We start from the raw sequence: 12,866 nt of genomic DNA, 5'->3' as shown, positions 1-12,866 counted from the left end.
ACACAGTGATGTTGCAGATGAGGTAGACTTTGGGTTTGCTGCAGGGGAACCCACATCATTAGTCATGGTACCAATAGGAGCATCAAAAGCAATACAAATCTTGGAGGGTATCGTACAAGCAGTCAAAGAACAACTTGAGGAGCAAAAAACCCAAAGCCCATTCTCCAGGAGAAAGTGCTCCAAGGTAGCTGTGCAGATTGATGTTATCCAGGGGTGGAAGGGCTGCCAGCAGATTTTTATGAAAGCTTCTGATCAGTACTGGACCTAGACTGGTATGAGGCGATGCGTGAGTGCCTTTATGTAGGGTGGCTGCTACTTGATGCAGAAAAGTCTTGACATTGCAGCCAAAGAAAGGGGATCTAAATGATTTGTGTTGATTTTATTTTTCCAAGAGCCTTGTAGATCAGTTGAGGAGACACCTAGAGACAATTCTACTTTGTCATCAGGCTTACTGTGTAAGAGGTTGTTCAATGTATGACAACTTATGACAGCATCTTTTAGCATCATCTTCGGGCTCCTTATTTTCAGGACAAGGCCTTGAACACATCTTTAAGGCTTTACATGCATTTGGGTTCAGGGAGCGGTTCATTGCTGGGTTCAAGAAACTCTCTGCCAGGGCCTCATGTCTGGTTCAGGTCTCCGGGGAACTATGTAGACCAGTGTCTTTGGGGAGGTAGGATTCAGCAAGACTTTCCATTGTCAGTGCAAGTATGTGCTCTTGCCACTGAGCCTCTGTTAGCCTTTTTACATAGGAAGGCCTGAGGTGGGGTGTGACCGGAGTTGGATTTTAAGGCATGATGTGTCAGTGCTGGTTAATATGAACAGGACCTTCAGGCAGTGGTGGGTCCATTTCAGATTTATCAAAGGGTGTCATCAGCGAAAGTAAACTTGAGTAACAGTGGGGGTTTGTTGTGTGGGGTTTGGAAGGAGTTGGAGGTCCCACAGCTACTGGGAGGACTAAAGTGGAGCAGAGAGGGGCTGGAGGTGTTCGGTATGTACCCAGGCTTGGAGGGCTGGGTCAGTAGGAACTGGGATGGGACTTTTTTGACCATAAACCACTTGTTAGCAAAGGTCTGGTTCTCTCGCAGATTTCATACAAAGGTTGGATGAAGGGGTTCGGGGGGTTGCGTGCCCTTCAGCGCCCTTACTAGGTAACTAGTTTAAATGAAGGAGATTAAAACTCAAGTCTCTCTTCGTCTTTCTCCAGTGTGACGGGACAGATTTAACATCAAAGGTTCAGGACTTGAAGCTGCAGTGTCTGGTCTTTCTCAACATCCCCAGGTAATATAACTAACACGATTACTGTTACTGATACTACTTTATTATGTCTACAGCTAATAGACCTTTGTACTTGTACTGAACTTTGTGTTCAGTGGTTGACTTTGGGCCCTTTTTAGATGGTCTAAAGCGGACAGCGGAGGGCGCATAATCCATGTCGCAAGTGTCATTGCTATTTAGATGCAAGCGCAGTTGTCATTTTCACGCCCTGCGCCCTCGTCGGCTCACTAACAAATGACCTTGCGCTTCTCTGGGTGTGTTGGTCTAAAAATGAGGAGTGGTCAGGCGCAGTCATGGTACGTTGCTAGTTAGATGACGTAAAAAGCAAATGCGCCAGTGACCAACAAAAACCTGGTCTAACGTCAACGGCGCAGTATTTCGCTGTTAAACAAGTTATGCATCTCTAGGTGGGTGCACAACACGCGTGCACTCTGCTCAGACACACACGGAGCATGTGCAAAAGATAACAAATAAAAATATGATTACAATGTGAAAGGTTATTATTGTGCACATTAAAATATTTATCAGAAACACGTCTTAATGGTCAGTCATTAATCAGAATGATCTAATCGCAGTAATAATGATCATCATAATTTGTAATAATGACAAATGAAATTGTGAAATTATCTGACCATTCAATGATTTTTTTGATTTTAAACCAAAGCCCACACATTGCATTTATTTTAACATGTTATACTGGGCTACATTATATTATATTATTATATCGTTATCTGAGTGTAGAGAGGACACACATGCAAATAAGAGGCAGAACACAGCTCTAGGAAACGTGTGAAAACAATTAACAAACGTGGGTGGGGGAGAAAACGCTGAACAGGTCCTAGCTGCAGGATCAGCACCTTGGGGAGCTCCGCGGCAGTCCTGACAGCTGTGCTCTGTTATATGATGTAAACAGGTTTGAATAATAGTCCACAGATATTTCGTAAGATCTTTCTTGTATTAGTGATCCCACGCCTGCTTTACCTCGGGGAGCTTGGGTGCCTGTCTCCTGTCCCCGTAGATCTGGTTCTGACGGGTCTTCACCTCCCGCACGAGGAGATCCGTCTTCTCAGCTGTAAAACGCTCACTCTTTCTAGTTGGTAGGCCCGCCATCTAACTAGCTCTCTGCCATGCGCTCCAATCACGCCTCTTTTAGAGGGAATGAGAGGTGACACTCTGATTGGCTTATTGAATGATACGCCCAAAACACACCCATGACTAATTCACAGAGTAAGTCCAACCCTTTTACTGGGACTGGCTGGGACACACCCATGCACCGCACACCTGGCGCTCTGTGTTTTAGACCATCTAAATAGGGCCCTTTGACTTCTTTCAGTTAGTATCTCTTCTAGTGTTCAGATTTTTTCTAAAGAAGCACAGCCTGACTTTAGACATTAAATACGAGTGTCTTACAATCCATTCAGACAATCCACCAGAGAGTTTGACCAGGGCTCAAGACATCAGAGTAAAAATAAGTTAAACTTTATTAAACAACACTCACGCTTCGTCATAGTTGCGTACTAAAACAGAAGTTAATAACCACAAAACTTCTCGCAGAGTTGGCAGACACACATTCTAGAGTCATATCAACTTTGTTATACATGAACCCCAAAATTTAGGATGTTACAATGACGTTTTTTTGGCCCTAGTTTTCTGTACACACAAACATGCGGAGGAAACCCTTGGAAAATAATTTTGATTATTTTAAATATTAGCCTAACTTTAATAATACAAATTAAGGGATAATGTGTTTTTTATGGGTTTGCATCAGCAACAGCTATGTCTGGTGGCATTGTGATATTGGTATCTGTCCGTTCCGCTCTCAGGAACATGATATCGCAAGAACACCTTGAGAGAACTTTTTCAAATTTGGCACAAACATCTCCTTTGACTCAGTGATGAACTGATTTGTATTTGTTGGTCAAAGGTTAAAGTCACTGAGACCTTGCATCCTTCTCATTCTCTTGAACACAATATCTCAACAATGCCTTGAGGGAATTTCCTCAAGTTTGGCACAAACATCCATCTGGACTCCATGATAGACTGATTAAAACATGGAATCCGAATTTCACACAAATGTCTAATAGGATGTAATAATGAAGTGGTGAGATATTATGTCCAAAAGCTCGAAGGTCAACATCACTGTGACATTAAAGATTTCGGCAAAAACACTTTCCTGGTTATTATTAAAGGTCATAACTCAAAAACACAAGTGAAGACATTTGGTCAGATACTGAATTGGTGACACGAATGACCTTCAGCTGTGTCACATAGGTGAGGCACATTTAGTTCAGAGGAGTTCCTTTGAATCGGGATTCTATCAGTGTCGTACTGCATGATTATGAGAGATATTCTGTTTGAGCTGTATCTCAGCTGAGAGGGGCTTTGCCAGCCTTCAAAGGGAATTGCAGCATGTATGTTGCATAGGTTCAGGATTTCGGATTGCTGTGGCTCTGTTGTTTCGGGGGTTCTAATGTGCTTCCTGCAGAATCTTCATCATGTGTGGATTTACCATCAACTCCAACTATATGACCTTTTTTTTTTTTTAAATAAATTTTCAGTTTCTTGACCTGAATGTCTCTGACAGAAGTGATGGTCATGACAACGTGGTGTGTGTGTGTGTGTGTGTGTGTGTGTGCTGTGTTCCTCAGATACTGTGCCGGCACTACACCTTGGGGAAACCCCAGTGACCATCACGACTTTGAGCCTCAACGCCATGATGATGGATACATTGAGGTTATTGGATTCACCATGACCTCACTGGTATGTAGCTCATTGTGTTGTGGTAGCCATGGTAACCAGGGCAGGGAGACCAGCAGCCAGCAGAGTGTCTCACTTTATTAAAATGAGTATAAAAATAATCTTTCCTGGGGTGTCAACCATGACGCACAGTGTAGTACTATTTGTGATGAAAGGTACAGGAAGCAGTTCCTGTTCATTCCTCACATGTTCTCATGAGGAATAAACAAAACGATCTGGCGTTGCTAAAAAAATGTTCAAAATAAGGTGTATTCAATCCAATTCAAGAGGATGCCGGACTCTTAAAAAGTCACGATACATACAGACAGTACAGCTCTGCCATCACGAGTTACGAAGTGAAATGTACGTGTGTGTGTGTGTAGGCTACGCTGCAGGTTGGAGGTCATGGCGAAAGGTTGAACCAGTGCAGAGAAGTGACCCTCACCACTACAAAGCCTCTCCCAGTACAGGTACAGACTGTACATACACACCTTACTGTACTGCTGCAATGAACTCCAAGCATGTTTATAGAACCAGTCGTCCAGATTCTTCACAATGAGCAGCTGCCCAGTAATAACCACATTCTTGTACTCTTGATGCAGCTAAACGTGCACGGAAGTAGTCTGGGTAATAACCTGCTTCTGTGATTGATCTGTATTGTTGTCAGGTGGACGGTGAACCGTGCAGACTGGCTCCCTCTGTCATCCACATCAGCCTCAGAAACCAGGCAAACATGGTGCAGAAAACCAAACGGCGGACGTCGCTGCCACACCTCAATGAGTAAGTCACACACAGTTAAACACGACCTCAGCCAGTAGCTTTCTCCAGCCCTGTGGCCACGGTGCACAGCATTCTGACACCTTGTAATAACGACTTCTGTTAAAAGCTGTCTGGTCCTGTTTGTGTCACAGTCAGCAGCCAGTCCCAGAGAGGCTGAGGATCAGGGTCAGCAGGATCAGCATGACCGACTACGAGGCTCTACACTATGACAAGGACAAACTACGGCAAGCATGTAAGGGACACACACACCTGCATCCATATATACATCCATTATCGTCTATAGCCAAAAAGATTTGCAAATATAATCAAAATAAGTAAAAAACAGACGTATCTTTCCACGCAGCATATTTGTGGACACACACAGGGGAATATATGTACCAATATTTGATAGAGTTGGACAAAGTGTGTGGGAGTTATGGCCTTCAGCTGGTGTAATATTCAGAACACAAAAATGAGGACATGTGTGTAGGTTGAAAAATATTGGCGAATATTAGTTTTAATCATCTCGTCCAGCTTTGACTGTACCTCGGATGATTTGCAGATCAAACAATCAAATGAAGTTGTGTGTTGTGTGAAGGAATGACGAGGGAATCATTAGCAAACAAAGAAAAAATTAAAATTTAAAGCTGGGGAAGGGGGAAATCTAGAAAAGGCAACCCTTTGGCCAGTGCAAACCCCTGTGTCAAGGCAGCAACAGAAAGTTTGCTGATCCAGTGGGGAGTTTGGGTGGATTAGAAAGCTTGCCCTGGAGTTTAGTCTGGTGTCTGGTGTTTAAATGTTTGTATCCTCACTGGGTTGTGATAACCTGGTCACATTTACTGCTGTGTTTAGGTGTCATCTCACTCCCTTCACTCCCTGTGACTACTATTACGAGAGAATGTTACCGGTGGAAACACTGGTTGTTTTTGCAGCAAAAAAAAAGGTGCGACCAAGCAAGAGCAGTGGAAAAGTCAGTACGGAGCCGTGTCTGTAGCTGCAGGGAGTGAGGTGGAGGACACACTGGGCTCGAGGCTCTCGCTAACGTTAGCATTTTCTCTCCATCTCTGAAACGCTTCACCGATATTGACACGTTTTGTTCGTTTCTTGTCAGACTCTCTTTTAGACTCTTGTTTTAATAGGTCCGTCCCTGTTTTTAGGTTGCTTGGCAGTGTAGTGTTGCCAATGCTAGATTGCACACACATCTACATTTTTATAGGAACACCTTCTCTCTGAAATGACCTGTGATTGGTCACAGTCTCCTGTCACAGGCTAGATTTTCTAAAGCCTGGAAACAGAGCCAGTTTCCCTCAATCCACTCAAATTAAAATACACTATGTTATCAAAATAAAACTGTCTACACCAGCTTTAAATCCCTATTTTTTCTGGAGACGAAGTGGTTACATAAGATCACATTTCCACCCGTTTCCCGTCAGTATGTAGACAAAATGTCTACCAAGGAGTTACATAGGGTCAAGAAGCTGCAGGTTGGTGGACCTGAGTGACGGCAGCATCTTCAGGCTCAAGTGGGAATAAACCTGCTTGATGATTTTGAAGGTGGAGCTCTGATGTGAAGGTCAACGAGATCACTGTCAGCTGACTCTTCATCCTACATCACAGCCACTCTTCATCTCTGCCGTGTGTACAGAACATGCTGCACACACAGACAGTGAGCGGCACTTATGTTTCGGGAACATGGAGAGGGAAAGCTCTGTCTGTGTGTCTCTCTCATTAGGAACAGTTACACTCAGCTGGCTGTGCTGCACACAAACACACACTTGAATGCAGTCAGTAAGTTCATGCCAGTTCAGAGTTTGGACACAGGGTGGCGCTGTTACCTTTTACATATAGTAAACAGCACACTTTATAAAACTCTATTTATATTGGTGTGGATGTGACATGTTTCTTTTTGTTTCTGTGTTTTGCACATGATTTGTATGTACTAACTGCACACACGTGAGACTATTAATAACTCATAATCACATGTTTTTCCAGTTCAATCCCAAAGTATTATTTCTATCAGTTCTGGATCATTTTCATAATTCTCATACCTCGTCCTTTGTTCTCGCTCTCTGAAGTTTGAGTTGTTTTCTCATTATGCAAATCAATCACTGGTCTCAACTTGTGGATGTGTCACACTTGGGGGGAGATGGGTAAAAATATGCTCCGTACTCCGAGGCACTGCTGTTATATCATCTCTCTCTGTCGCCCCGTGTTCCATCCTGAACATGGATTGAATATAGATTTGTGTAATAAAGATTTGGATGACCTTTCAGAACTGCACACGTATCATCCGTGCAGGTTCTGTATGACATTATGTGAGAGCTATTGTCTGAGAGTTGATTCAAAATTCCGATCAAATACTGTTGCGACGTCGTCGCGGCTGGTATGAATAGGAACAGGGGTGTAGCACCGAATTCTGGGCACTATGCATCAGCAGTGTCCGTGGGCCACCCTTCCACTCTTGATCCATGTCTCTCTCATGCACCTTTGAATTTAAAATTTTTTTTTTTGCTTTTTCTACAAAGTCAGTCTCCTTTCTTTCTTTTTTTTGAGCCGCGATTTTTTAATTAAATTTTATTGCATTTAGAGATGAATTCTGAGCCATCAAGGGGTGAGAGGGGCCTCAGAGAGCTTCTGCTATTTTTTAAATTCTGTTCAAGTCTTTCAACTGATTTATTCCACCAAGTTCAATTTCTTATCACACTACTTGCTTTGAAATAAAACACTGCAAACAAAACAAGGCTTCTTGAGTGCGTTATCAGCCCAACCATTCCCTCAATACATATGTAAATACACTGTTTTAATGCACTTTTCTAACACTTGTCTCAAACCCAAAGCTACTCTGTTAATAACGATGTAAAACACACACAAAAAAAGAAACTCTACACCCTCACATGTGATGAGTTGGAACCGGGGAATATCTGGCTTTCTGTGACCTAATTAATCAGTCATTAAAATGGTTGGCAATTAATTTTCTGCTGCGCGACTAATTGACTAATCAAATAATCAAGTTGTTGTCTCAGCTCTAATATATACAGTGTGTCTGGAAATTGCTCGGTCCAATTTACATTTTCCAAGTCGTGTCGTCTTGTACCAAAATCCTGAACTGTGCTTGTATTTCTATGAGCTGTCATTACAAAACAGTGCATCACCATACACAACAACCAATTAATTTCTACTTGGCTGCCACTTGAAAAGGTCAGTTAAGAAAAAAAAGCACATGCTGAAGGAGAGTCGATGAAAATGAATGCAGTAGCTGGAATTTGAATCAGTGTTTGGTGTGGTGATTGTTTCAACATGCACTTTGATAATAAACCTCTCTGCTCTCTTCCTGTCATGGAATGTCTGAAGAGTAATGAATTATAAAAAGTGGACAGGCTCACTCCAGAGTCATTGTAAGCCAGAAGTTGTTCAGTGACTTCTGGCGTCAGAACCGACGAAGAAAGCCATCCTTTCACATGAGCATGATATGCAGCCTGTTGCTGTTATGTTAAACTGCACCTGGCAGTGTCAGAGGGTAACACAGCGGGACAACAAGGCGGCAGAAGTCTAAGTAGGGTTGATGAGAGGGGTGGTGGATGGGTCCAACAAACACCGACTTTCATCCAGGAGGCCGCTGTTCACACCCCATAAAATTGTAAAACTGAACTCTGATAGTTTTTTTCCTAAACCCAACCATGTGCATTTGGACAAAGGCGATAAAGGACTAAAAAATGTCAATTTGCGTTGTTGTATGAATGAGGTGTGTTTATGTTGAAATGCCACATCATTTCTCGACATTGAAAGTCCATGACCAAACTTTGATTTTGTGATGAGGTCAGAGTGAGAATGTAACTAACTAACTTTTGTTAGTGTACTTACTTGTAGTACACTGTGTACTCTATGAACTTAGTTGCGTAGTGCGCAAATTCTGAGAGGACAGTGTTGCCTCAAATCAGACATCATCAACCCTAAACCCAACCCAGAACTTTAACCCTAACCCTTGCCCTGAACCCAAACTTTCCGGAAATGACAGTCATAAGATTTGACAGCTTTTCTTCTGACAGTAAATTGCCAACCTGTCAGAGATGCACAGATCCAGCTTTTTCAGTTCCGATACCGATTCCGATGCTGTGGCTTTGAGTATCAGCCGATACCGATCCGATACCATGGTTGACCTTAAAAGTTATATACATGTACATCTACATGTAGAACAGAAAAGTCTAGAGGCATCAGGCGCTGATGACTACACAGTTCTTTCCTTAGATAAAATGAAACAAGATGAAACAGATTAATGCAATGATGAACTATTTATTGTTAACAAAAATAAACAATTGTGCAACAGCAGTTGAAACAGTGTGAAATACCTCCACACAGCAGATTCTCTCCTTCGCTCCATGACGTATGACGTAGCTCATGTCGCAATAGATTTAAAGTGAAAGGATCGCCTCAGGTATAGGTTGCATTTTCCGATACTCGATCCCACTATTTTGATGATATCGGAGCCAATATTCGCTCCACATATCGGATTGGTGCATCCCTACAACCTATGACAATGATTGCTACTTGCCAAAATATATGCTTGTTATATCTGCTTGTTTGCTCGCTTGTCTTCTTCTGTATCTGTTTATTATCAGTTTAGAACGTGCTTTCACGGCACATTATGAATATCCATGGCTGATACCGAGATAATAATAGCTGCTGCATCTTGCGAATAGTTGCAGCTTGTCAAGCATCTGACCACAAATTTAATACAGAAACTTTTACAGTGAAGAAGACAATTTAACATGCAATACACCAAACGTAACTACGCCCCTAGATTGTAACGTTAGTGTCAAAAATGGGCTGACATGTCACAAGTTGGATGTGTTTTTGGTCCAGCCCTTTCACTACGTAGGCAACATGGTGACTAGTGATGTCCAAACGAACCTTCATGAAGCACCAGTTGCATTTGCTGAACCCTCTAGATGGCGCTCTTGGTGTAATGAAAAAGGCTCAAGGGATGACAATGCAGTTTGGTTTCAACTCTTTGTTGAACAAAGAGTGCCAGAGTGGACCCACAAAACAATGGTTCATGAAGCTTCATTTGGCCATTACTTGATGAAACCAAACTGCATTGCCATCCCTTGAGCCTTTTTCATTACACCAAGAGCGCCATCTAGTGGGTTCAGCAAATACAACTGGTGGTTCATAAAGCTTCATTTGGGCACCACTAAGTGGCCATTGAGTGTGAGAAGTGTCCAATGTTTCACCTTTCACAATTTGACTGTTATAGTATGATGACGTAGACGCGGTCGCTTCCAGTTGCCTCTTGTCTGCTTCACTAAATTGGGCTGAATTTATGCTATTATATGTATTCTGCAAGTCTTGGTAGTGTTTTTCTTTGGCTGGCTTTGGATGGTGGTGGCGTGTAGCTGTGAGTCAACTATCAGGATGAGGAACTCAACTGGGAACTAGGACTGTGGTGAAAGGAGAGGAGATTTACGGTGAGTAAGGACTGGCGTGATGTTGGGAATATGCGGTGTTGTCCTGTTCCTGCTGTGGATCACTGCTGTACGCCGTTCAGAGGTAGCTGCAGAAAGGCGCTGCTCGTGTTCAGGAGTAGCGACCATTTGGCTGTCTTGGAGGGGTTGAGATTTGTGGACAGTTAATTAATCCCACACCCAGAAACCATGGATTAACAGAACCATCCGGAAACGTGGACGATTATAAAGCAGCAGCCAACAATGTAAGAAGATGCACAAAAGGACTAAATTATAGTGAGCAAGTTAAAGGAGCTGATGGGATCACATTTCACTGGAGTTGTACCTTGTATAATTTTACATGCACCGTACGTAGACATGTAGTACACTGCATTTTGCCATACTTCTTAGTGTGAATGATTTACGCAGTCAAAACAGCAAGTACAGAAGAATCCGGTTTGAGACACAGCTTCTCATAGTGAAGTTACTACTGCTTGCTCCCACTGCTGTCTTTGTCTTCCACACTGAGACATTTAGTATCAATGAGAGGTGTGTGTGTGTGTGTGTGTGGGTTCAGGAGCTCCTCGCTGGGTTTGACAGCTCTTTCAGCACAACGAGCTGTGTGATGTTCAGCCAGCAGTGTTGTGTTGGTGCAGCTGGCGGTTGGCCTGCGCTGCCTCAGGGAGCAGTCTTGTTTCAACGACCTATGTCGGCTTACTGATGACGAGCCAGCTTGGTCAGGCTCATTTAAGGACATAAAAACATCAACGTTAACTTGGCACGGAGTTCTGGCACTGGGTATAAACTGTCATTTGTGGAGATGTCCAATATTGATGTCGTTCTTAAATACTGGGCTTCACCATCTCAACATGAGACAAACGTGTCACACATGATTAGTCTGTATCATGCTTTAATTATAGTCTTTCATATTTTCTTCTTGATATTGATCAACAGTGGGCTATACACGCGTTTATAGAACCAGGGTTACTTTGAAGTAACTTCCAATTGGTCTTTGTTTCATCACTGAATAGAAGACAACTGCTGCACAGTCTATGTGTCTATGTTCTTTTATTCACTGTGATACAGAGCCAAGGGTGTAGGTTTAGAATCGACACATATGAATCGAGGGTTTGGCTGTCCTCTGCCAGAAAATTCTGAGCATCAAACGCTTAATTTTATGCTTTCTGGTGAATTTCTATGCACCGACTTGTGCCTTTTATGCATCAATATGCAGTGGCATGCGAAAGCTTGGGTTAGACTTTGTTTGCTGTGAATAGATAAGTGAGTAGAAGATGAACTGATCTCCAAAAGGCATGAAGTTAAATATAAGCTTATTAAAAGATTATTGTATTATTTGGTTTTGTACAATTGTAGAGTGAAAACAAGGAAAGGAGCAACATGCAAAAGTTTGGGCACCCCAAGACATTTGAGCTCTCAGACAACTTTTACCAGGGTCTCAGACCTTAATTAGCTTGTTGGGACTCTGGCTTGTCCACAGTCATCATTAGGAAAGGCCAGGTGATGCAAATTTCAAAGCTTTATAAAAACTCTGTCTCCTGAAACCTTGTCCCAACAAGGGACAACTTTCAGAAAGAGCTGCTCATAGGATTATTAGAAAGGCAAATCAAAGCCCCTGTCTGACTGCAAAAGACCTGCAGGACGATTCATCAGACTCTTGAGTGGTGGTGCATTGTTCTGTTGTGCAGCGACACCTGTACAAATATGACCTCCATTTTTAGCCATAAACTGTTCATGTTCGATAACATGATTGTGCGCCACGTGCTGAAACAGATTGGTGGTATTACCTTTGGTTGCTGAAACATTTTTTCTGCAGTTTTTACATTTGATTTCGTCGTCTTCACAAAAGCCAAAATGTGTCCTAACAAAGGACTCAAATTTCTCTAAGTTGCTCTGTTGGCTCTGCGTTTGAGTTCACCTCCAAATTGCTCCCAGGTTGCGGACTGGACAGGCGGAGTCACGTGACTACACATGCAGTAGTACATTTTTGAAAGTTATTTTTTTGGGGGGGCTTTTTGCCTTTAGTTGGTAGGACAGTATTAAGCGTGAAAAGGGGTGAGAGAGAGGGGACGACATGCAGCAAAGGGCCGCCTCGGTAAGGACACTGCCCCCATACATAGGGCCCACTGAGTCCCCATGCACTGAGGCATCGGGTGCCCCAGTAGTTCATTTTCAAGGGGACAGAACATGAACACACAAAGAAGGGAAAGACGGAATTTAAAAAGCAAAAATAAAATTACCGACACGGGCAAGAATACATCGGTAAGAGGTTCTGAATGTCGGTTTAGATTAATTTTAATTTAACCCAGCCCCAGGTGTGACGTAACTGATAGCAGTTAGCAGCTAACTCAAAGAAAACTAAAAGCTGCTGAAATTGTCCACAAATTGGGAAAACAATGAGGTATGGGAGCTCCTAACGCTCTTAGCAGGGGACGAGATCAGCCACACAGACAGTAAATGATTGAAACTGACATGTTAATGCAGTTAATGTTTATAAAGCCCTGCAACTCTATAGCACCACCTCTGTGTATAGGGGACTGATTAGTGTGTCTTGACACAAGCAACCCATACAGTCCAGTCACAGTTATTCTGGTCCCCAGGTGGTATATCTGTGGTGAACACAGCCCTGACATC

The 12,866-nt window shown here is 42.8% G+C and overlaps 1 protein-coding gene across 7 annotated transcripts in view; it reads left to right on the top strand.

Annotated features, from left to right (window-relative positions):
* The window catches only part of LOC125885077 (diacylglycerol kinase zeta-like), a 152,547-nt gene that overhangs the window by 63,322 nt on the left and 76,359 nt on the right, over nucleotides 1-12,866 (top strand). For all 7 annotated transcript variants that reach the window (XR_007448804.1, XM_049570506.1, XM_049570507.1 and 4 more), the window contains 5 exons: nucleotides 1,208-1,281; nucleotides 3,927-4,038; nucleotides 4,398-4,484; nucleotides 4,682-4,794; nucleotides 4,926-5,026. Coding sequence is in view for 6 of the 7 variants with exons in the window: in XM_049570506.1 (XP_049426463.1) it covers nucleotides 1,208-1,281; nucleotides 3,927-4,038; nucleotides 4,398-4,484; nucleotides 4,682-4,794; nucleotides 4,926-5,026 (487 nt within the window). In the remaining variant the exon portion in view is untranslated. The remainder of the gene's footprint in view (nucleotides 1-1,207; nucleotides 1,282-3,926; nucleotides 4,039-4,397; nucleotides 4,485-4,681; nucleotides 4,795-4,925; nucleotides 5,027-12,866) is intronic.

Source organism: Epinephelus fuscoguttatus, linkage group LG24, assembly GCF_011397635.1.
Source record: "Epinephelus fuscoguttatus linkage group LG24, E.fuscoguttatus.final_Chr_v1".
NCBI classification, from domain to species: Eukaryota; Metazoa; Chordata; class Actinopteri; order Perciformes; family Serranidae; genus Epinephelus; species Epinephelus fuscoguttatus.
Note: the sequence above shows the minus strand (reverse complement) of the source record. Positions and strands in the feature narration are given on the sequence as shown.